Genomic DNA, 26,068 nt, shown 5'->3' on the forward strand with positions numbered 1-26,068 from the left:
TGAAGCATGGGGGTGGAAACATCATGCTTTGGGGCTGTTTTTCTGCAAAGGGACCAGGACGACTGATCCGTGTAAAGGAAATAATGAATGGGGCCATGTATCGTGAAATTTTGAGTGAAAACCTCCTTCCATCAGCAAGGGCATTGAAGATGAAATGTGGCTGGGTCTTTCAGCATGACAATGATCCCAAACACATCGCCCGGGCAACGAAGGAGTGGCTTCGTAAGAAGCATTTCAAGGTCCTGGAGTGGCCTAGCCAGTCTCCAGATCTCAACCCCATAGAAAATCTTTGGAGGGAGTTGAAAGTCCGTGTTGCCCAGCGACAGCCCCAAAACATCACTCCTCTAGAGGAGATCTGCATAGAGGAATGGGCCAAAATACCAGCAACAGTGTGTGAAAACCTTGTGAAGACTTACAGAAAACGTTTGACCTGTGTCATTGCCAACAAAGGGTATATAACAAAGTATTGAGAAACTTTTGTTATTGACCAAATACTTATTTTCCACCATAATTTGCAAATATATTCATTAAAAATCCTACAATGTCATTTTCTGGATTTTCTTTTCTCCTTTTGTCTGTCATAGTTGACGTATACCTATGATGAAAATTACAGGCCTCTCTCATCTTTTTAAGTGGGAGAACATGCACAATTGGTGGCTGACTAAATACTTTTTTGCCCCACTGTATATTTAACCTAACTGCAGGGGAATGTCCAGTCTGAATCTCTGGTATCTTTAACCTCACTACAGGGGAATGTCCAGTCTGAATATCTGGTATATTTAACCTCACTGCAGGGGAATGTCCAGTCTGAATCTCTGGTATGTTTTATCTCACTACAGGGGAATGTCCAGTCTGAATCTCTGGTATATTTAACCTCACTGCAGGGGAATGTCCAGTCTGAATCTCTGGTATGTTTTATCTCACTACAGGGGAATGTCCAGTCTGAATCTCTGGTATATTTAACCTCACTGCAGGGGAATGTCCAGTCTGAATCTCTGGTATGTTTTATCTCACTACAGGGGAATGTCCAGTATGAATCTCTGGTATATTTAACCTCACTACAGGGGGAATGTCCAGTCTGAATCTCTGGTATATTTAACCTCAATGCAGGGGAATGTCCAGTCTGAATCTCTGGTGTATTTAACCTCAATGCAGGGGAATGTCCAGTCTGAATCTCTGGTATATTTAACCTCACTGCAGGAGGAATGTCCAGTCTGAATCTGTGGTATATTTAACCTCACTGCAGGAGGAATGTACATATATTGTCGTTGTGTCTGCATGTCTTCCTTCATATCACCATCAGGATGGGCATCTGGGTCAGATGGATTAACGACCTCAGAGGTCACATAGGGTCGCGTGGTGATCTGATGTCACTAACGGGACTGACTGGTGGTTAAGGTGGCCGACACCAAAGACACAATCTCTAGCAGTTTGGAGTCTCACTAATGGGAATGAAGAACCGGAGCCATTGAGCTACTGTATACAAATATCCATTTTGGGGTTTTAAATGTTGGTCTATATTTTGTCTATATTATTTTGGTCTATATTGTAAGTGTTTATTTCAACAGGATTCCCTGGTTAAAGAGAGGTTGGCTCTAGTTTCATATTCCCTTTCTATTTCTGACCCCCTCTCATCACAGATAAAGGGTACTAAGGCTTTAAGAAGCAGGTTAATGTTACTGCGTAGTGGACTGAAATAGCATGGAGGAGATACAGAGAGAGGGAGAACAAGGGAAAGAATTAGAGAGCGGGAGAGGGGGATTAGAGAGAGAGAGAGGGGGGGGATGAAGAGAGAGGCTGGAACAGAAATGGAAAGGCATAATCCCTCCATCCCCTCTTCTCCCCTCTCCTCTCCTTTCCCCTCCTGTCTTCTCCTCTCCTCTCCTCTCCTCTCCTTTCCCCTCCTGTCTTCTCCCCTCTCCTCTCCTTTCCCCTCCTGTCTTCTCCTCTCCTCTCCTCTCCTTTCCCCTCCTGTCTTCTCCCCTCTCCTCTCCTTTCCCCTCCTGTCTTCTCCTCTCCCCTCTCCTTTCCCCTCCTGTCTTCTCCTTCCTCCTCTCCTTTCCCCTCCTGTCTTCTCCTCTCTCCTCTCCTTTCCCCTCCTGTCTTCTCCCCTCTCCTCTCCTTTCCCCTCCTGTCTTCTCCCCTCCTCCTCTCCTTTCCCCTCCTGTCTTCTCCTCTCCTCCTCTCCTTTCCCCTCCTGTCTTCTCCTTCCTCCTCTCCTTTCCCCTCCTGTCTTCTCCTCTCCATCCCTCCTGCCTTGTGCTGAGCTCTGAGTGTTGGTTAAGGCACAGAACACAGATTACAGAACGATGTGAGAAGCACAGGCTCATCTCATCATGAGTACTGTCCACAGCTTAGCCTGTAGCCTGCTTTCCTGCCTGTAGCCTGCTTTCCTGCCTGTAGCCTGCTTTCCTGCCTGTAGCCTGCTTTCCTGCTTGTAGCTTGCTTTCCTGTCTGTAGCCTGCTTTCCTGCCTGTAGCCTGCTTTCATGTCTGTAGCCTGCTTTCCTGCATGTATCCTGCTTTCCTGTCTGTAGCCTGCTTTCCTGCCCGTAACTTTCCTGCTTCTCCTGCCAGTAGCTTGTACATTCTGTAGCCTGTATAGCCTGCCTTATTGTGTGTGTGTGTGTGTGTGTGTGTGTGTGTGTGTGTGTGTGTGTGTGTGTGTGTGTGTGTGTGCATGTGACAGCTAGTGTGACCTGGTTTTATGCTGACTCACGTTGTCAAAACTGACCACCCAGTCGGTTGTTGCTATGGCATCGCGGTTAGATTAGCAACCAGCCTAAATGTTACATGCTAAAAACAATAGGCTACCAGATGGCAGAATATGATGGGTGGAGGATGCAGGTCCTCTCTGTTAACCTTGCACTGGCTGTTTAGAGCAAATCAAGAATTCATAACGTAGTAAAAGTTATATTGTGCTGTGTTTGCTGTGTAATGCGGTTCCCTTCCCAGACTTTCCCTTGTGAGTTAAAATCAAATCAAATTTTTGTGGTTGCATACACATTTTGCAGATGTTATCGCAGGGAAATGCTTTTGTTTCTAGCTCCAACAGTGCAGTAATACCTAACAATATAAAACAATACACACAAATCCCCCCCAAAATTAAAGAAAGAAATCAAAGAAATATCAGAACGAGCAATGGCAGAGTCCAGAATATAAATATACAGCGCCTTCGGAAAGTATTCAGACCCCTTGACCTTTTCCACATTTTGTTACGTTACAGCCTTATTCTAAAATAGATTAAATAAAACATTTTCCTCAGCAATCTACACACAATACCCCATAATGACAAAGCAAAAACTGTTTTTTAGAAATTTTTACAAATGTATTAAAATGTAAAAAACAGAAATACCATATTTACATAAGTATTCAGACCCTTTGCTATGAGACTCGAAATTGAGCTCAAGTGCATCCTGTTTCCATTGATCATCCTTGAGATGTTTCTACAACTTGATTGGAGTCCACCTGTGGTAAATTCAATTGATTGGACATAATTTGGAAAGGCACACACCTGTCTATATAAGGTCCCACAGTTGACAGTGCATGTCAGAGCAAAAACCAAGCCATGAGGTCGAAGGAATTGCCCGTAGAGCTCAGAGACAGGATTGTTTCGAGGCACAGATCTGAGCCAGAGCTCGGACTTGAACCCGATCGAACATCTCTGGAGAGACCTGAAAATAGCTGTGCAGCAACACTCCCCATCGAACATGACAGAGCTTGAGACGATCTGCAGAGAAGAAGGTGTGCCAAGCTTGTAGCTTCATACCCAAGAAGACTCGAGGCTGTAATCGCTGCCAAAGGTGCTTCAACAAAGTACTGAGTAAAGGGTCTGAATACTTATGTAAATGTGATATTTCCATTTTATTTTATTTTTATAAATTAGCAAACATTGCTAAAAACCTGTTTTTGGCTTTGTCATTATGGGGTATTGTGTGTAGATTGATGAGGGGGGAAAAAACTATTTAATCCATTTTAGAATAAGGTTGTAACCTAACAGAATGAGGAAAAAGTCAAGGGGTCTGAATTCTTTCCGAAGGCACTGTATATGTATATGATGGTGTGCTAGTAACAGTGACTACGTTTAGGGAAGGGTACTGGGCGGAGGCCGGCTAGTGGTGACTATTTAACAGTCCGATGGCCTGGAGAAAGAAGCTGTTTATCAGTCTCTCTGTCCCAGCTTTGATGCACCTGTACTGTCTCCACCGGGGTGAACAGGCCATGGCTCGGGTGGCTGAGGTCCTTGATGATTTTCTTGGCCTGCCTGTGACACAGGGTGCTGTAGATGTCCTGGAGGCCAAGCAGTGTGCCCCCGGTGATAATTGGGCTGACCACACCACCCTCTAGAGAGTTGACAGGCGGTGATACAGCCCGACAGGATGCTCTCAATGGTCCATCGTGAGGATCTCAGAGGGCCAAGCTGAATTTCTTTAGCCTCCTGAGGTTGAAGAGATGCTGTTGCGCCTTCTTCACCACCCTGTCTGTGTGGATGGACTATTTCAGGTTATCAGTGATGTGTACGCTGAAGAACTTGAAGCTTTTCACCCTCTCCACTGCGGTCCCATCGATGTGGATGGGAGCGTGGTCCCTCTGCTGTCTCCTGAAGTCCATGATCAGCTCCTTTGTTTTGGTATTTTCCTGGCACCACTCCGCCAGGGCCCTCACCTTCTCCCCATAGGATGTCTCGTCGTTATTGGTAATCAGGCCTACCACTGTTGTGTCGTCTGCAAACTTGATGATTGAGTTGGAGACGTGCGTGTCCACGCAGTCATGGGTGAACAGGGAGTACATGAGGGGGCTAAGCACACACCCTTGTGGGGCCCCGTGTTGAGGATCAGCGTAGCAAGTTCACGAGTTCATCAGTTTGGATTAACAGTCTTTCCATTAATGCTCTTGTTGCTAGGTGCTAGCTGCCAGGGGTGGAGAGAGAGCCAGGAAGTGCCCGAGGCAGAGTGAGGGCATTCCAGCCCAAAAACCCTGCCCAAAATGTTCACCATGCCACTGCCAGGGTTATTCCTCTTTGAAGAGGAAGCCAAAAAAACTCTCAGTGCCATGCCAACCATCTGGTTTATCAACAAAATTATTAATTTTTTCTTTGAATAATTAAAAACGGCATCTATTTAATAATCTCAGTTTTTGAGAGGAGGAGGAAGAGTAGTAGGAGGAGGAAGACGAGGAGTAGGAGGAGGAAAAGGAGGAGTAGGAGGAGGAAGAGGAGGAGGAAGAGGAGTAGGAGGAGGAGGAGGAGGAGTAAGAGGAAGAGGAAGAGGAGTAGGAGGAGGAAGAGTAGGAGGAGGAGGAAGAGGAGGAGTAGGAGGAGGTAGAGGAGGAAGCGGAAGAGGAGGAGGAGTAGGAGGAAGAGGAGGAGTAGGAGGAAGAAGAGGAGGAGGAGGAAGTGGAAAATGAAGAGGAGGAGGAGGAAGAGGAGGAGTAGGAGGAAGAGGAAGTGGAAGAGGAAGAGGAAGATGAGTAGGAGGAGAAGGAGGAGGAAGAGGAGGAGTAGGAGGAGGAAGAGGAAGAGGAGGAGGAGGAAGAGGAGGAGTAGGAGGAGGAAGAGGAAGCGGAAGAGGAGGAGGAGGAAGAGGAGTAGGAGGAAGAGGAAGAGGAAGTAGAGGAAGAGGAGGTTGGAGGAAGTGGAAGAGGAGGAGGAGGAAGATGATTAGTAGGAGGAGGAAGATATGTGGTCGTGTGCATCTCATATCTAGACATGGTCCTCAGGGCCTACAGAATGTGGTCGATGATATGTGGTCGTGTTCATCTCATATCTAGACATGGTACTCAGGGCCTACCTTGCTTCCTCGTCTCTGGCGATCAGAAGGCGCATGTGATTGCTCGAGGACGCTGATCTCAGAACGTCTACTGCTCTGTATAAAACAATAACACAAAAAACAAAACGTTCATGTCACACAACATTTCACTGTTCTTTTTGGTATTTTCCCACTGAAGAGAGAGTTGTTGTTGTTGTTGAACCTACCTTTCACTGGTGACTCCTAGCAAACTCTCCCCGTTCACCTCCAAGATCTGGTCTCCTGCCTGGAGGTGTCCTGGTAAGGTGAGATGTCAACACAAGGTCACAGGTCAAAGTGTGATGTCATCAAGGTGATCACATCATATGATGTCATCAGGTATGAAGTCTAACATAGGTGGTTCAGTGAATCCCAGAAGTATGATGAGTAACCTTGCCTCAGACCAGAGACCCGAAGACTTGTTTTAGCTCCCCAAACTATAGCTCTTGTTGACTGCAGACGACCCAGGGTTTAGGGGGCACATTCAACCTGGAATATCTAAGTATAACAAACCAGGGCCTTTATTCCCAAAGCCTCTCTGAGTAGGAGGGCTGATCTAGGATCTGGTCCCCCCTGTCATCTTCATTCTTATCTAAAAGGCGAAACTGATCCTAGATTAGCACTCCTAATCTGAGACACTTTGTAAATAGGGCCCAGGTATTTTAATTCTGATATCAGTTACAGGAGCCCTATCGGCTGGTATCGTGACAACACTAATCAGGTCTCTACCAGACAAGGGGAAGTAAGAAGAGCACTTAAGGGGAGTATACAATCTGTAAACCGTATAGACTATGAGTAAACAAGGAGGTGAAAACTGTTGAGAGGGCCCTTCCTGGACCTTCCTGGACCTTCCTGGACCGCTGAAGGAGACTTGTTAGTCAGTGATCCGTCTCTATCTCTCTATCCCACCAGAACTGACCTCGGGCAAACAGTTAGTCAGTGATACGTCTCTATCTCTCTATCCCACCAGAACTGACCTCAGACAAATCAAATCAAATCAAATCAAATTGTCTTGGTCACATGCGCCGAATACAACAGGTGCAGACATTACAGTGAAATGCTTACTTACAGCCCTTAACCAACAGTGCATTTATTTTTAACAAAAAAAGTAAAAATAAAACAACAACAAAAAAAGTGTTGAGAAAAAAAGAGCAGAAGTAAAATAAAATAACAGTAGGGAGGCTATATATACAGGGGGGTACCGGTGCAGAGTCAATGTGCGGGGGCACCGGCTAGTTGAGATAGTTGAAGTAATATGTACATGTGGGTAGAGTTAAAGTGACTATGCATAAATAATTAACAGAGTAGCAGCAGCGTAAAAAGGATGGGGTGGGGGGGGCAGTGCAAATAGTCCGGGTAGCCATGATTAGCTGTTCAGGAGTCTTATGGCTTGGGGGTAGAAGCTGTTGAGAAGTCTTTTGGACCTAGACTTGGCACTCCGGTACCGCTTGCCGTGCGGTAGCAGGGAGAACAGTCTATGACTAGGGTGGCTGGAGTCTTTGACAATTTTGAGGGCCTTCCTCTGACACCGCCTGGTATAGAGGTCCTGGATGGCAGGAAGCTTGGCCCCAGTGATGTACTGGGCCGTACGCACTACCCTCTGTAGTGCCTTGCGGTCGGAGGCCAAGCAGTTGCCATACCAGGCGGTGATGCAACCAGTCAGGATGCTCTCGATGGTGCAGCTGTAGAATTTTTTGAGGATCTGAGGACCCATGCCAAATCTTTTCAGTCTCCTGAGGGGGAATAGGCTTTGTCGTGCCCTCTTCACGACTGTCTTGGTGTGTTTGGACCATGATAGTTCGTTGGTGATGTGGACACCAAGGAACTTGAAGCTCTCAACCTGTTCCACTACAGCCCCGTCGATGAGAATGGGGGCGTGCTCAGTCCTCTTTTTTTTCCTATAGTCCACAATCATCTCCTTTGTCTTGGTCACGTTGAGGGAGAGGTTGTTGTCCTGGCACCACACGGCCAGGTCTCTTACCTCCTCCCTATAGGCTGTCTCATCGTTGTCGGTGATCAGGCCTACCACTGTTGTGTCGTCGGCAAACTTAATGATGGTGTTGGAGTCGTGCCTGGCCATGCAGTCATGGGTGAACAGAGAGTACAGGAGGGGACTGAGCACGCACCTCTGAGGGGCCCCCGTGTTGAGGATCAGTGTGGCAGATGTGTTGTTACCTACCCTTACCACCTGGGGGCGGCCCGTCAGGAAGTCCAGGATCCAGTTGCAGAGGGAGGTGTTTAGTCCCAGGATCCTTAGCTTAGTGATGAGCTTAGAGGGCACTATGGTGTTGAATGCTGAGCTGTAGTCAATGAATAGCATTCTCACGTAGGTGTTCCTCTTGTCCAGGTGGGAAAGGGCAGTGTGGAGTGCAATAGAGATTGCATCATCTGCGGATCTGTTGGGGCGGTATGCAAATTGGAGTGGGTCAAGGGTTTCTGGGATAATGCTGTTGATGTGAGCCATGACCAGCCTTTCAAAGCACTTCATGGCTACAACGTCAGTGCTACGGGTCGGTAGTCATTTAGGCAGGTTATCTTAGCGTCCTTGGGCACGGGGACTATGGTGGTCTGCTTGAAACATGTTGGTATTACAGACTCAGTCAGGGACATGTTGAAAATGTCAGTGAAGACACTTGCCAGTTGGTCAGCACATGCTCGGAGTACACGTCCTGGTAATCCGTCTGGCCCTGCGGCCTTGTGAATGTTGACCTGCTTAAAAGTCTTACTCACATCGGCTACGGAGAGCGTGATCACATAGTCATCCGGAACAGCTGGTGCTCTCATGCATGCTTCAGTGTTGCTTGCCTCGAAGCGAGCATAGAAGTGGTTTAGCTCGTCTGGTAGGCTTGTGTCACTGGGCAGCTCGCGGCTGTGCTTCCCTTTGTAGTCTGTAATAGTTTTCAAGCCCTGCCACATCCGACGAGCGTCAGAGCCAGTGTAGTATGATTCAATCTTAGCCCTGTATTGACTCTTTGCCTGTTTGATGGTTCGTCGGAGGGCATAGCGGGATTTCTTATAAGCGTCCGGGTTAGAGTCCCGTTCCTTGAAAGCGGCAGCTCTACCCTTTAGCTCAGTGCGGATGTTTCCTGTAAACCATGGCTTCTGGTTGGGGTATGTACGTACGGTCACTGTGGGGACGACATCATCGATGCACTTATTGATGAAGCCAGTGACTGATGTGGTGTACTCCTCAATGCTGTCTGAAGAATCCCGGAACATGTTCCAGTCTGTGCTAGCAAAACAGTCCTGTAGCTTAGCATCTGTGTCATCTGACCACTTTTTTATTAACCGAGTCACTGGTGCTTCCTGCTTTAGTTTTTGCTTATAAGCAGGAATCAGGAGGATAGAGTTATGGTCAGATTTGCCAAATGGAGGGCGAGGGAGAGCTTTGTATGCGTCTCTGTGTGTGGAGTAAAGGTGGTCTAGAGTTTTTTTTCCTCTGGTTGCACATTTAACATGCTGGTAGAAATTAGGTAGAACGGATTTAAGTTTCCCTGCATCAAAGTCCCCGGCCACTAGGAGCGCTGCATCTATCAGTGATACGTCTCTATCTCTCTGTCCCACCAGAACTGACCTCAGACAAACAGTTAGTCAGTGATACGTCTCTATCTCTCTGGTTACAATTGACGGAGTCACCCATAATTCACCAAATGATATTTTGAAGGAAGAAACAAAGTACTTTAAGCATATGTTTTCTTTTCAGTCGCCTCCATCTCCTCTAACTGAAGCTAATTGTAGAGATGTTTTTTCTATTGATAATGTCAAATTAACAGCCACACAGAAAGACTAATGTGAAGGTGAAATTACAGAGGAGGAACTTCTGGATGCAATTAAATACTTTAAGTCTGGGAAAACTCCAGGGTTGGATGGCATACCAGTCGAGGTATACCAAACCTTTTTTGATATACTAAGAGGACCGTTATTAGCATGTTTTAACCACTCCTATGTAAATGGTAGATTATCTGACACTCAAGAAGAAGGACTGATCTCATTATTACTGAAACAGGATACAAGTGGAAAATATAAAGATCCAGTCCATTTACAAAATTGGAGGCCCCTTACACTTCAGTGTTGTGATGCAAAAATCCTAGCAAAATGTATAGCGCATAGAATTAAAAAGGTATTGTCGGATATTATTCATTCTAATCAGACAGGTTTTTTACATGGAAGATACATTGGAGATAATATAAGGCAAGTATTGGAAACAGTAGAACACTATGGAAAATATGGGAAACCAGGCCTGCTATTCATAGCAGACTTCGAAAAGGCATTTGATAAAGTTCGACTGGGGTTTATATATAAATGCCTGGAGCATTTACATTTTGGAGAATCTCTTATAAAATGGGTCAAAATCATGTATAGTAACCCTAGGTGTAAAATAGTAAATAATGGCTATTTCTCAGAAAGTTTTAAACTGTCAAGAGGAGTGAAACAAGGTTGTCCACTATCGGCATATCTATTTATTGTGGCCATCGAGATGTTAGCTATTAAAATCAGATCCAATAATAATATCAGAGGATTAGAAATACAGGGCTTAAAAACAAAGGTGTCATTGTACGCTGATGATTCATGTTTTCTTTTAAATCCACAACTAGAATCCCTCCACAGCCTCATAGAGGATCTAGATACATTTTCTAACCTCTCTGGATTACAACCAAATTATGACAAATGTACTATATTACGTATTGGATCACTAAAAAATACAATTTTTACATTACCATGTAGTTTACCAATAAAATGGTCTGATGGTGATGTGGATATACTCGGAATACATATCCCAAAGGAAATAAATGATCTCACTTCAATAAATGTTAATAGAAAGTTAGCAAAAATAGATAAGATCTTACTACCATGGAAAGGAAAATACCTGTCAATTTGTGGAAAAATCACACTGATTAACTCTTTAGTATTATCCCAGTTTACCTATTTGCTTATGGTCTTGCCTACGCCTAGCGAACAGTTTTTTAAATTATATGAGAAAAAAATATTCAATTTTATTTGGAACGGCAAGCCAGACAAAATTAAAAGAGCATATTTATATAATGAATATGAATTCGGAGGACAGAAATTATTAAATATTAAAGCATTAGACCTATCACTAAAAGCTTCAGTCATACAAAAGTTATACTTAAATCCGAACTGGTTCTCAAGCAAATTAGTAAGATTGTCTCACCCAATGTTCAAGAAAGGCCTTTTTCCCTTTATTCAGATTACAACCTCTCACTTTCAGTTATTTGAAAAGGAAATAATCTCCCAAATGTCACTATTTCTAAAACAAGCTATAGAAAGTTGGTTGCAATTTCAATTTAATCCTCCAGAAACGACAGAACAAATAATGCAACAAATATTGTGGTTAAATTCAAATATACTAATTAACAAAAAACCTATATTTTTTGACAGAATGTTTAAAAAAGGTATAATCTTCGTAAATGATATCATCGGTAGGACTGGTGGAGTTATGACGCACATGCAGCTAACAAAAACATATGGAAATGTCTGCTCTACCCAAAATTACAACCAAATAATTGCAGCCTTACCGCAAAAGTGGAAGAGGAAAGTGGAAGGGGGAGAAAGTAAGGAACTTGTCTGTCGGCCTTGCATTAAAGAACATAATTGGTTAAGGAAAACTGTGATAAATAAAAAAGTATATCAGTTTCACTTAAGGACCAAAGGATTGACAGCCGTCCCATATAGATTGCAAAATAGTTGGGAAGAGATCTTTGACGTACCGATCCCATGGCATAGTGTTTATGAACTGACACGCAAAACGACACCGGATTCAAAAATTAGAATCTTTCAATTTAAATTATTATATAAAATTCTTGCTACCAATAGAATGTTATTTATATGGGGGATACAATCTTCCCAGCTCTGCAGATTTTGCTGTGAAGAGACAGAATCATTAGATCATTTGTTTTGGTTCTGTCCATTTGTAGCTTGTTTTTGGACACAGGTCCAGGAATGGCTAAAGGATTGCAATATTTACCTGGAACTAACCTTGCAGATAGCATTACTGGGTGATCTGAAAAGTCATAGTCAATCAATCAATAATATAATAATACTTTTAGCAAAAATGTTTATTTTTAATTCACAATCTGTAGAAGCAATGAGAATAGAAAGGTTCAGAACTTTTGTAAAACATCACAGTACGGTTGAAATATATATGGCAAATAGAAATCCTATATGGATGGTGTTAAGAGATAGATGGGAGGTATTGAATAGAGTTGAAGGATGGGACTAATAACAAATAACAACAAATAATAACAAAGATAGCTAATAATGTAAGCATACTGTGTCCATAATAAGTATATAGGTTGTATGTTGGGAGCTTTTGGGAAAGAGCACAGTTAGAAAGATATGGCATATAGAAGCAAACCGGATGGACATCATGAAAATGATCGGAGAGGTTGAGAGTAGAAGAAGTTCAGGAGCAAAAAAAAGTAAAAAATAAAAAAAATATATATATAATAGAATTATTGTAAAATTAACTCTGTCCATAAGGTGTAGATAGTAAGTATAGACCGGAAGTAGAGGCCTGGGCATTGTTGTTCACTAATTTACTCCAAGTAGGGAAAGGATGGTGGGGTTGAAAAGTAATAAAGGGGAGTATATATATAAAAATAAAAATAATAAAAATAAAAAAAACATGGGGGATTGGAAGTGATGCAGACAATTACATTGATAGAAGATACAATCTATCTGCAATATTAAGCTGATCCATTCCCCCCCAAAAAATAAATAAAAAATAATAATAAATAAATAAAAAACAGTTAGTCACCAGAACTGACCTCAGACAAACAGTTAGTCAGTGATACCATCCTGAGAGATGAGATGTCACCACAACCACTTCTCCTGTCACTCATTGGTTCATGAGCTCAACCGAGGACGCCTCTGAAGTGGCACCCTATTTCCTATACAGTGCACTACTTTTGACCAGAGCCCTCTATGTGCCCTGGTCAAAAGTAGTGCACTACATAGTGAATAGGGTGCCATTTCGGACGCAGGCCTAGAGAGTATTATTGGAACTGGAGTAGTGTAATGACCCTAGATGATAAACACATCACCATCTCTCCCTTATTGGGATTGTGTCTAGCTAGGGCCTTTCTCTTTGGGCCAGGCGATCTGTGTTCGCAAACCCACTAGAGACCTTGTCCTTCTCCCTCAGTTCATTACGATATGATATAACCAATCTGGGTTCACGACCCACTAGAGACCTTGTCCTTCTCTCTCAGTTCATTACAATATCATATAACCAATCTAGGTTCACAACCCACTAGAGACCTTGTCCTTCTCTCTCAGTTCATTACGATATGATATAACCAATCTGGGTTCACGACCCACTAGAGACCTTGTCCTTCTCTCTCGGCTCATTATGATATGATATACCAATCTGGGTTCACGACCCACTAGAGACCTTGTTTTCTCTCTCAGTTCATTACGATATGATATACCAATCTGGGTTCACGACCAGCTAGAAACCTTGTCCTTCTCCCTCAGTTCATTACGATATGATATAACCAATCTGGGTTCACGACCCACTAGAGACCTTGTCCTTCTCTCTCAGTTCATTACAATATGATATAACCAATCTGTGTTCGCGACCCACTAAAGACCTTGTCCTTCTCCCTCAGTTCATTACGATATGATATAACCAATCTGGGTTCACGACCCACTAGAGACCTTGCTCTTCTCTCTCAATTCATTACAATATGATATAACCAATCTGGGTTCACGACCCACTAGAGACCTTGTCCTTCTCTCTCAGTTCATTACAATATCATATAACCAATCTAGGTTCACAACCCACTAGAGACCTTGTCCTTCTCTCTCAGTTCATTACGATATCATATAACCAATCTAGGTTCACAACCCACTAGAGACCTTGTCCTTCTCTCTCAGTTCATTACGATATGATATAACCAATCTGGGTTCACGACCCACTAGAGACCTTGTCCTTCTCTCTCAGCTCATTATGATATGATATACCAATCTGGGTTCACGACCCACTAGAGACCTTGTTTTCTCTCTCAGTTCATTACGATATGATATACCAATATGGGTTCATGACCAGCTAGAGACCTTGTCCTTCTCCCTCAGTTCATTACGATATGATATAACCAATCTGGGTTCACGACCCACTAGAGACCTTCTCCTTCTCTCTCAGTTCATTACAATATGATATAACCAATCTGTGTTCGCGACCCACTAAAGACCTTGTCCTTCTCCCTCAGTTCATTACGATATGATATAACCAATCTGGGTTCACAACCCACTAGAGACCTTGCTCTTCTCTCTCAATTCATTACAATATGATATAACCAATCTGGGTTCACGACCCACTAGAGACCTTGTCCTTCTCCCTCAGTTCATTACGATATGATATAACCAATCTGGGTTCACGACCCACTAGAGACCTTGTCCTTCTCTCTCAGTTCATTACAATATGATATAACCAATCTGGGTTCACGACCCACTAGAGACCTTGTCCTTCTCTCTCAGTTCATTACAATATGATATAACTAATCTGTGTTCGCGACCCACTAAAGACCTTGTCCTTCTCTCTCAGCTCATTACAATATGATATAACCCAGAGTTGTGCAAACTGTACATCATCACAATGCAGTTAGTTCCATTCACTACAGTACGGATAATAACAATGGTACATTTTATTCATTTAGTCAATTTCTTGAACCCAAGACTTGATGAGTCTATATAACATGAGCTGTAGCAGAGAGCATGTTCAACATAACATATTTTAAATAACCATGTTTTAACAGACATAGGCCGTGTCCAAATACCCATACTTAGTAGTTACTTTGGGTATAAGAAAATAGAACGTTTTATAGTATGTGAAATTTCAAAAATTGAGTATGCTTTAAATGCCAGGACGTCGTACTCATTTCGGCTTTTCATCTAGTAGAATTCGCTGCAGACTATTGAGGAAGATAATTGTCTTTCAAGACCCACTTGTGTCTGGCAACAGTTAATAACAGAGTCTGTACTCATATAGACCTCTATACTGACACTGTAGTAAGTCTCCATAGTAACAGAATATGTACTCATATAGACCTCTATAATGATACTGTAGTAAGTCTCCATAGTAACAGGGTCTGTACTCATATAGACCTCTATACTGACACTGTAGTAAGTCTCCATAGTAACAGAGTCTGTACTCATATAGACCTCTATCTATACTGACACTGTAGTAAGTCTCCATAGTAACAGAGTCTGTACTCATATAGACCTCTATACTGACACTGTAGTAAGTCTCCATAGTAACAGAGTCTGTACTCATATAGACCTCTATACTGACACTGTAGTAAGTCTCCATAGTAACAGAATATGTACTCATATAGACCTCTATAATGATACTGTAGTAAGTCTCCATAGTAACAGAGTCTGTACTCATATAGACCTCTATACTGACACTGTAGTAAGTCTCCATTGTAACAGAGTCTGTACTCATATAGACCTCTATACTGACACTGTAGTAAGTCTCCATAGTAACATAGTCTGTACTCATATAGACCTCTATACTGACACTGTAGTAAGTCTCCATAGTAACAGAGTCTGTACTCATATAGACCTCTATACTGACACTGTAGTAAGTCTCCATAGTAACAGAGTCTGTACTCATATAGACCTATATACTGACACTGTAGTAAGTCTCCATAGTAACAGAGTCTGTACTCATATAGACCTATATACTGACACTGTAGTAAGTCTCCATAGTAATGGGGGGGGGGGGGGGGGGGGCAGGAAAACAGGAAGAGAGAGAGACAGAGCTGTTTAATCCTACCCTTCAGAGTTATTAACACTTACAGTACGCACTGGGATGATGCTGGACACACACACGCACACACACACACACAAACACGCACACACACACTGAACACACACACACACACACACACACACACAGAGACGTGAGCTTTATTCCCAAAGCCTCTCTGAGTAGGAGGGCTGATCTAGGATCTGGTCCCCCCTGTCATCTTCATTCTTATCTAAAAGGCGAAACTGATCCTAGATTAGCACTCCTAATCTGAGACACTTTGTTAATAGGGCCCAGGTATTTTAATTCTGATATCAGTTACAGGAGCCCTATCGGCTGGTATCGTGACAACACTAATCAGGTCTCTACCAGACAAGGGGAAGTAAGAAGAGCACTTAAGGGGAGTATACAATCTGTAAACCGTATAGACTATGAGTAAACAAGGAGGTGAGAACTGTTGAGAGGGCCCTTCCTGGACCTTCCTGGACCTTCCTGGACCGCTGAAGGAGACTTGTTAGTCAGTGATACGTCTCCATCTCTCTATCCCACCAGAACTGACCTCAGACAAACACACAGACGTGAGCCACTTGCACCACAGTACGTATACATTAAAGTAGTAGTTAGCTGTATTTCCTGAGGGCTATATGAGTTAAGCATGCAAGTAGCAGCTCAACCCACTCTATCTAGATCTGTTGTCCACTACAATAACTGCCTTGGTTTCAATTGGTTTCATTGTAATAGAAAATGTATCTGTTGGAAGCTCTTGATGCTGTTTCCGAAGCCTCTGCGCTCTGCCTAAGAAAACAGCTACCTCCATCTATTTTCCGCCATATTGCTTTCCCCTGTCCAGTCCTGTCAGATCTTCAACAGAGAGCGAACGAGGACAGGGAGAAAGACAGGTTAGTGGAATTAAACATGGCCCAAGGTCGTGACCTGTAACCCCTCCAATAAATAACTGTTTATTCTAGGAACTCTCTGTTCCAATGAAACCACTTCACTTCAAACTCCTATGTCCCAAATGGCACTGTATTCTCTATTTAGTGCACTACTTTTGCCCACAGAGCGTATAGGCTTCTGGTCAAATGTAGTACACTAAATAGGGAATAGTGTTCCATTTGGGATGCAGACCTTTCTGGTTTCTAAGTCCAATGGATTTTCCGATGCCTTCATTCACAATAATGAGATTGCTCATCTTTGGTCATTAGTGGAAAGCTGTCCAAAATCACAGGGATCAAAGCAATTTAATTAAACCATGTTTGGGTTGGAGATTTGGTTTTCACATTACTTGTCTGTGTCCCAAATGGCACCTTATTCCCTATATAGTGCACTACTTTTGACCAGATGTCTATGGGTCCAGGTCTAAAGTAGTGCACTATGTAGGGAATAGGGTGCCATTTGGGACACAGTACTTATCAGTGACTGTTGCTGCCATTTCTGCAATCCTTCATTTAAGGAACCAAGTAGAGAAACCATGTCCAAAACACACAGAGCAGAGTGGCCTGTCAGTTAGTGGACTGAAACACAGACCAGAGTGGCCTGTCAGTTAGTGGACTGAAACACAGAGCAGAGTGGCCTGTCAGTTAGTGGACTGAAACACAGACCAGAGTGGCCTGTCAGTTAGTGGACTGATACACAGACCAGAGTGGCCTGTCAGTTAGTGGACTGAAACACAGACCAGAGTGGCCTGTCAGTTAGTGGACTGAAACACAGACCAGAGTGGCCTGTCAGTTAGTGGACTGAAACACAGACCAGAGTGGCCTGTCAGTTAGTGGACTGATACACAGACCAGAGTGGCCTGTCAGTTAGTGGACTGAAACACAGACCAGAGTGGCCTGTCAGTTAGTGGACTGAAACACAGACCAGAGTGGCCTGTTAGTGATAAACAGTGATTTATAATGGAGGGGTATTTCTATTGTCTGAATGATAAACAGTGATTGTCACGACTTCCGCCGAGGCTGCCTCCCCTCCTTAAATGGGGCGCGCTTCTTCACTAAATTAGATCTCAGGAGTGCGTACAACCTGGTACGTATCTGAGAAGGAGATGAGTGGAAGACAGCATTCAGCACAACCACGGGGCATTATGAATACCTGGTGATGCCGTATGGTTTCATGAATGCTCCCTCAGTTTTCCAGTCCTTTGTGAACGAGGTGTTTCGGGACATGCTTGGTCGCGGTGTAGTGGTCTACATCGATGACATCCTGGTGTATTCCACCACCCGCGCCGAGCATGTGTCCCTGGTTCGCCCTGTTTACACACGTCTTCCGGCACTACGGGGTACCAGAGGATATAGTGTCTGACTGGGTCCCCAGTTCACGTCCAAGGTCTGCAAGGCGTTCATGGAACATCTGGGGGTCTCGGTCAGCCTGACCTCTGGCTTCCACCCCAAGAGTAATGGGCAGGTGGAACGGGTAAATCAGGACGTGGGTAGGTTCCTGCGGTCCTACTGCCAGGACCGGCCGGGGGAGTGGTCGGTGTTCTTGCCATGGGCAGAATATGCCCAGAACACTCTCCGCCACTCCTCCACTAACCTAACGCCGTTCCAGTGTGTTCTAGGTTACCAACCGGTTCTGGCACCGTGGCACCAGAGCCAGACCGAGGCTCCTGCGGTGGATGACTGGTTTCGGCGCGCGAAGGAGACGTGGGATGCTGCCCACGTTCACCTCCAGCGCGCTGTGCGTCTTCAGAAGGCCAATGTTGACCGCCACCGCAGTGAGGCCCCCATCTTTGTACCGGGTGATCGGGTCTGGCTCTCGACCCGGAATCTGCCCCTCCGCCTGCCCTGCTGGAAGCTGAGCCCGCGGTTTGTGGGGCCGTTCAAAGTCCTGAGGAGAGTCAACGAGGTCACTTATAGGTTATTACTTCCCCCTGATTACCGTATTAACTCCTCGTTTCATGTGTCTCTCCTCAGGCCGGTGGTAGCTGGTCCGTTCCAGGAGTCTGAGGTGCGGGAGGTTCCTCCACCTCCTCTGGACATCGAGGGGGCCCCGGCGTACTCTGTCCGTTCCATCCTGGATTCGAGGCGTCGGGTGGGGGGCCTTCAGTACCTCGTGGAGTGGGAGGGGTACGGTCCGGAGGAACGGTGCTGGGTCCCGGTGAGGGATATCCTCGATCCCTCCCTGTTGAGGGATTTCCACCGTCGCCATCCGGCTCGCCCTGCTCCGTGTCCTCCTGGCCATCCCCGAGGCCGGGGTCGGCGCGCTGCTGGAGCTGCGTGTCAAGGGGGGGGTACTTTCACGACTTCCGCCGAGGCTGCCTCCCCTCCTTGTTCGGGCAGGTTTCGGCGTTCAGCGTCACCGGCTTACTAGCTACTGCCGATCCATTTATCATCACTCCATTTGTCTTGTCTTCAATCACACACACCTGGTCCTTATCCCTCATTAGTTATTGTATAAGTGTTCCCTCTGCTTCCTTGTCTGTGTGGGTGATTGTTTATTGTGGAGGTTAGTGAAGGTTGATAAACAGTGATTTATAATGGGGCACAAATCCAATGCACGTCAATGGTACCCCTATTAGCATTTTCGCGCTTCATGTCCATATCATCTATAAGTAACTTCACTGAGTTACACAATACATTTTTACATACTTTAGGATGATTTGTACATGAAGTACGAAAATGCTAATGCGGGTACCATTGACGTGCATTGGATTTGTGCCACAAAACCCTCTATTATAAATCACTGTTTATCATTCAGACAATAGAAGTATCCCTCCATTATAAATCACTGTTTATCATTCAGACAATAAAAGTATCCCTCCGTTATAAATCACAGTTTATCATTCAGACAACAGAAGTATCCCTCTATTATAAATCACTAGATTTATAATAGAGGTACCACTGACTTGAATTTGGATTTGTGCCATGAATGCTAAAAGGTTATCATTTGAAACAGTGGCCAGGTAAACAAAACCAAAGCATGGCTTGCTGTCATAACGTGTCCATAGACAGCTTACAGGGTATTGAAACCAGTTGTGTTATTTTGTAATTTGGGTGAACTATCCCTTTAAACCCGTGTTACTGTTGCCACCCCCAGCCGTGCTCTTTCTGCATGGAACACTTACCATCACTTGAAGCAAGGCCACCAGGTAAAATCCTTTTGACGTAGACTCCAAACTCTTCTCCCGTTAACTCCTTCACTCCTCCAATGACTTTGATCCCTGAGAAGGGGGGGGGGGGGAAGAACACCATAGAACAGAGGGCTGTTATAATAGTAGCCTAGCTATGCATGTTTAACTACTGTCTATCTGTCACTGGGTTACCAATGACTCTGAGCTGAAAGCTGTCTGAGGAAGAACAGTAGAGAGCTCCAATTGAACGACAAAACTGACACCGTCCACTGAAGTTCATGAAGTTCCCGAGAGGACCTTGTTCTTCTGTCATTGTGCAGAACAGCATAGATATCTGTACACTGTCATAGCTCAGTTGGTAGAGTATGGCGCTTGCAACGCCAGGGTTGTGGGTTCGTTTCCCGGGGGGGGGGGCTCTGGATAACTAAGTGGCTCTGGATAAGAGCGTCTGCTAAATGTAAAAATGTCACAATAGCGGCGGGAACACACTCTCTTTACAGGCCTATCTGCTTCAATAATATAACATCACTTACATCTACACAACTAAAGCACTGGTCTCTAACAGCCTTGAGGGGATACAGAAACTAAGGTAACCCTTCACAAAGCCTTTGTAATGTAAATGAGCATACTAATCCCACTGCAGTTTAAATAATGCCTACATAAGCAATGTACTAATAGTATATATGTATATTCATATACTGTACAGAGACACTCCTGGACTCTCAACATTTGTTTTGATTGAAGTGAACTATAAGGAAAGTTTTGCCCAGGTAACAGGCCAACAACCACGATGAACTATACTACATGGTAATTACAACAAAAGGTCACTTAATGGTTGACTCAAGTTAAAAGTGTGTGTGTGTGTGTGTGTGTGTGTGTAACAATAACTACCTGCCTGTCCCAATCCCCAAGAGGCTGTTGTATGCTGAAAGGTATCCTATTTCCTATGTGTTGCTATGGGACCTGGTCAAAACCTGTCCTGGGGACAATAATAGTCCACTCTAAAATGTGGCATTTTCTCACACAACACAATGCCACAGATGTCTCAAGTTTTGATGGAGCGTGCAATTGGCATGCTGACTGCAGGAATGTCTACCAGAGCTGTTGCCAGAGAATTGAATGTTAATTTCTCTAACATAAGCAGCCTCCAACACCGTTCTAGAGAACCTGTATCACAGGTATTCAGACTGCATCACAGGTATTCAGTCTGTGTCACAGGTATTCAGACTGCGTCACAGGTATTCAGTCTGCATCACGGGTATTCAGACTGTATCACAGGTATTCAGTCTGTATCACAGGTATTCAGACTGCATCACAGTTATTCAGACTGTATCACAGGTATTCAGTCTGTATCACAGGTATTCAGTCTGTATCACATGTATTCAGACTGTATCACATGTATTCAGACTGTATCACATGTATTCAGTCTGTATCACAGGTATTCAGACTGTATCACAGGTATTCAGTCTGTATCACAGGTATTTAGACTGTATCACAGGTATTCAGACTGTATCACAGGTATTCAGACTGCATCACAGGTATTCAGACTGCATCACAGGTATTCAGACTGCATCACAGGTATTCAGACTGTATCACAGGTATTCAGTCTGTATCACATGTATTCAGACTGTATCACAGGTATTCAGTCTGTATCACAGGTATTCAGACTGTATCACAGGTATTCAGACTGCATCACAGGTATTCAGTCTGTGTCACAGGTATTCAGACTGCGTCACAGGTATTCAGTCTGCATCACAGGTATTCAGACTGTATCACAGGTATTCAGACTGTATCACAGGTATTCAGTCTGTATCACAGGTTTTCAGACTGCATCACAGTTATTCAGACTGTATCACAGGTATTCAGTCTGTATCACAGGTATTCAGTCTGTATCACATGTATTCAGACTGTATCACAGGTATTCAGTCCGTATCACAGGTATTCAGACTGTATCACAGGTATTCAGTCTGTATCACAGATATTTAGACTGTATCACAGGTATTCAGACTGCATCACAGGTATTCAGACTGTATCACAGATATTCAGTCTGTATCACAGGTATTCAGACTGCATCACAGGTATTCAGTCTGTATCACATGTATTCAGACTGTATCACAGGTATTCAGACTGCATCACAGGTATTCAGACTGTATCACAGGTATTCAGTCTGTATCACAGGTAATAAGACTGCATCATAGGTATTCAGTCTGTATCACAGGTATTCAGACTGTATCACAGGTATTCCGTCTGCATCACAGGTATTCAGACTGTATCACAGGTATTCAGACTGCATCACAGGTATTCAGACTGTATCACAGGTATTCAGACTGTACCACAGGTATTCAGACTGTGTCACAGGTATTCAGTCTGTATCACAGGTATTCAGACTGTATCACAGGTATTCAGACTGTATCACAGGTATTCAGTCTGTATCACAGGTATTCAGACTGCATCACAGTTATTCAGACTGTATCACAGGTATTCAGTCTGTATCACAGGTATTCAGTCTGTATTACATGTATTCAGACTGTATCACAGGTATTCAGTCTGTATCACAGGTATTCAGACTGTATCACAGGTATTCAGTCTGAACCATAGATATTTAGACTGTATCACAGGTATTCCGACTGCATCACAGGTATTCAGACTGTATCACAGATATTCAGTCTGTATCACATGTATTCAGACTGTATCACAGGTATTCAGACTGCATCACAGGTATTCAGACTGTATCACAGGTATTCAGTTTGTATCACAGGTAATAAGACTGCATCATAGGTATTCAGTCTGTATCACAGGTATTCAGACTGTATCACAGGTATTCCGTCTGCATCACAGGTATTCAGACTGTATCACAGGTATTCAGATTGCATCACAGGTATTCAGACTGTATCACAGGTATTCAGACTGTACCACAGGTATTCAGACTGTGTCACAGGTATTCAGTCTGTATCACAGGTATTCAGACTGTATCACAGGTATTCAGTCTGTATCACAGGTATTCAGACTGTATCACAGGTATTCAGACTGTATTACAGGTATTCAGACTGTATCACAGGTATTCAGACTGTATCACAGGTATTCAGACTGTATTACAGGTATTCAGTCTGTATCACAGGTATTCAGACTGCGTCACAAGTATTCAGACTGTATTACATGCGTTCAAACCTACAGGAGGGTAGCTCTCAAGGAACAGGGTTGGAGTTCAAACCTACAGGAGGGTAGCTCTCCAGGAACAGGGTTGGAGTTCAAACCTACAGGAGGGTAGCTCTCCAGGAACAGGGTTGGAGTTCAAATCTACAGGAGGGTAGCTCTCCAGGAACAGGGTTGGAGTTAAAACCTACAGGAGGGTAGCTCTCCAGGAACAGGGTTGGAGTTCAAACCTACAGGAGGGTAGCTCTCCAGGAACAGGGTTGGAGTTCAAACCTACAGGAGGGTAGCTCTCCAGGAACAGGGTTGGGCAACCCTGCTCTAAAGTGACATGGAATACTGTATATTCAGTCTCTTGAAATCATTCAATCAAATCAATCAAACAATCAATCTGCATCATTCACTTCCATTGTTGCTAAACATTCCGCAGCTTAGTGGACAATCAGTTAATTGGATCAGGCTGGAGGAGAGCTTTGTATAGCGGAGGAGGGTGGATGAGGATCGTGGCCGGAGGGGGTGGGGGGGCCAGAGGGGGTGGGGTGAGTGAGGTCAGAAGTGGGTGTTGGGTGTTGTCTGGTTTCAGCAGACATCTTAGCGTGATGCCTCAGAGACAAAACAAACTGCAGGGGTTCTGACCCGGCACCAACGACGTACACACCAGCTGCCTAGCCAGATCAAAACCCACTTCCTGTCCGCTCAATCACCTAGGCCTATACGTACCTCTGTCTTAGCTATGGGCTCTGGTCAAACCAGTCATGCACTATATAGTGAATAGGGTGCCATGTCAGACCAGCCAGTGTCACCCTTGTGGGATTAGGCTATATTACATGGATTAAAGGCTACGTTTTAATTTTTTTTTCTCCAAATCTCTATTTTTTATGTAAATGTCCTGTTACCCCAAACAGCAAATCACTGCCTCATCCTCGTTGTGTAGCATGAACAAAGGCTCCAAAAACACCCAAATACGTCCTTTTAGAAACAGCAAAGATCTCAGAATAGTGATGCAGGTCGTTAAGATGTTGTACACCTGACATTGTGACATTCCGAACTTTATCCTCAACGTTATATTTCAACCAAACTAGCTGTTCCATTCTCTGTGAAACCTGCTGCTACAGATAACTGCCAAAATAAAGGAAACACCAACATAAAGTGTCTTTATAGCACATTGGGCCACCACGAGCCAGAACAGCTTCAATGCTCCTTGGCATAGATTCTACAAGTGTCTGGAACTTCCTGTGTGGAAGCACCCCATGCTTTCGATATACTATGCAGCCCTCATTTATTCAAGTGTTTCCTTTATTTTGGGAGTTACTTGTAGAATGGACGGAGAGGTATCGCTCGAGTCATAACAAAATGGAATATACTCTCTCGCACTCTCTCGCACACCCGCACACACTGACACACACACAATCAACACACACACACACACGCCACCCATCCATTAGAGCAGGACGTGTGTAGCTCAGGGCTAGTCTGCTGTTTCCAGGTGGACAATATGTTAGCACTAATTGAGTTTGGAGCGAGAGGAGCATGTTAATTATCTGGGATCAGGGTTTCCTCTTCCTTCACTCCTTTCCTCCTCTCACTCTCCTCTTTCTCTCTTTCCTCTTTCTTTCTCTCTCTCTCTCTCTCGCTCTCCTCTTTCTCTCGCTTTCTCTCTCTCCTCTCTCTCTCTCTCTCTCTCTCCTCTTTCTCTCTTTCCTCTTTCTCTCTCTCTCCTCTTTCTCCTGCTTTGACATGATATCTCCTCCCTCCCCCACTCTCGCTCCCTCCCTCTCTTCTCTCTCTCTCCACCTCTCTCCACCTCTCTCTCCTCTCCTCTCTCTCTTCCCTGTCTCGGTCCTCTTCTCCCCTCATGTTAATGATCTGGTATCTGGTATCTCCTCCTCTCTTCATCACTACTATCTGAAGAGAGAAGTCTGAGAAGGAGAAGGATGCTTTGGGGTGGAAGCACTTCCAAGTTAGCTGCCCCTGAAGTGTGCACCTTCTCTCTCTCTCTCTTTCTCTCTAACCTTCTTTTGCTAGCTTTCTCCCTCCCCCCTCTCTCTCTCGCTCTCTCTCTCTCTCGCTCTCTCTCTTCTCCTTTGCTCTCTCTGTCTCTCTGTCTCTCTCCTTCTTTGACATGCTATCTCCTCCCTCCCTCCCTCCCTCCCTCCCTCTCTCTCCACCTCTCTCTCCACCTTTCTCTTCACCTCTCTATCCACCTCTCTCTCTACCTCTCTCTCCACCTCTCTCTACCTCTCTCTCCACCTCTCTCTACCTCTCTCTCATCTCTCTCTCCACCTCTCTCCCTCTCTCGCCACCTCTCTCCACCTCTCTCTCCACCTCTCTCTCCAACTCTCTCTCCACCTCTCTCTTCACCTCTCTCTCCACCTCTCTCTTCACCTCTCTCTACCTCTCTCTTCACCTCTCTCTCCACCTCTCTCTTCACCTCTCTCTCCACCTCTCTCTTCATCTCTCTCTCCACCTCTCTCTAACTCTCTCTCTCCACCTCTCTCTTCACCTCTCTCTTCACCTCTCTCTCCACCTCTCTCTTTACATCTCTCTCCCACTCTCTTCACCTCTCTCTCCACCTCTCTCTCCACCTCTCTCTACCTCTCTCTCCACCGCTCTCTCCACCTCTCTCTCCACCTCTCTCTCCCTCTCTCGCCACCTCTCTCCACCTCTCTCTACCTCTCTCTCTCCCTCTCTCTTCACCTCTCTCTCCACCTCTCTCTTTACATCTCTCTCCCTCTCTCTTCACCTCTCTCTTCACCTCTCTCTTCACCTCTCTCTTCTCCTCTCTCCACATATGTTTACATTGCCAAAGCAAGTGAAATAGATAAACAAAAGTTATTTTTTTAAGTAAACATTACACTCACAAAAGTTCCAAAAGAATAAAGACATTTCAAATGTCATATATACAGTGTTGTAACAATGTGCAAATAGTTTTAAAGTACAAAAGGGAAAATAAATCAACATAAATATGGGTTGTCTTTACAATGGTGTTTGTTCTTCACTGGTTGCCCTTTTCTTGTGGCAACAGGTCACAAATCTTGCTGCTGTGATGGCACACTGTGGTATTTCACCCAGTAGATATGGGAGTTTATCAAAATTGGATTTGTTTTTGAATTATTTGTGGGTCTGTGTAATCAGAGGGAAATATATGTTTCTAATATGGTCATACATTTGGCAGGAGGTTATGAAGTGCAGCTCAGTTTCCACCTCATTTTGTTGGCAGTGTGCACATAGCCTGTCTTCTCTCTCTCTCTCTCCCTTCCCCCTCTCTCTCTCTCCCCGCTCTCTCTCTCTTTCT

The 26,068-nt window shown here is 44.3% G+C and overlaps 1 protein-coding gene across 1 annotated transcript in view; it reads right to left on the bottom strand.

The window, feature by feature from the left end:
* Positions 1–19,936, bottom strand: part of LOC311121994 (partitioning defective 3 homolog) — a gene marked incomplete at both ends in the record, with an annotated part of 47,930 nt that extends 27,994 nt beyond the window's left edge. Inside the window, 4 exons of the mRNA XM_084196424.1 lie at positions 5,789–5,863; positions 5,974–6,043; positions 19,618–19,713; positions 19,885–19,936. Of these exons, the coding sequence (XP_084052550.1) occupies positions 5,789–5,863; positions 5,974–6,043; positions 19,618–19,713; positions 19,885–19,936 (293 nt within the window). The remainder of the gene's footprint in view (positions 1–5,788; positions 5,864–5,973; positions 6,044–19,617; positions 19,714–19,884) is intronic.
* Positions 19,937–26,068: the final 6,132 nt, after the last annotated feature.

Source organism: Coregonus lavaretus (assembly GCF_964263955.1).
Source record: "Coregonus lavaretus genome assembly, contig: HAP1_SCAFFOLD_3955, whole genome shotgun sequence".
Classification (NCBI taxonomy): Eukaryota; Metazoa; Chordata; class Actinopteri; order Salmoniformes; family Salmonidae; genus Coregonus; species Coregonus lavaretus.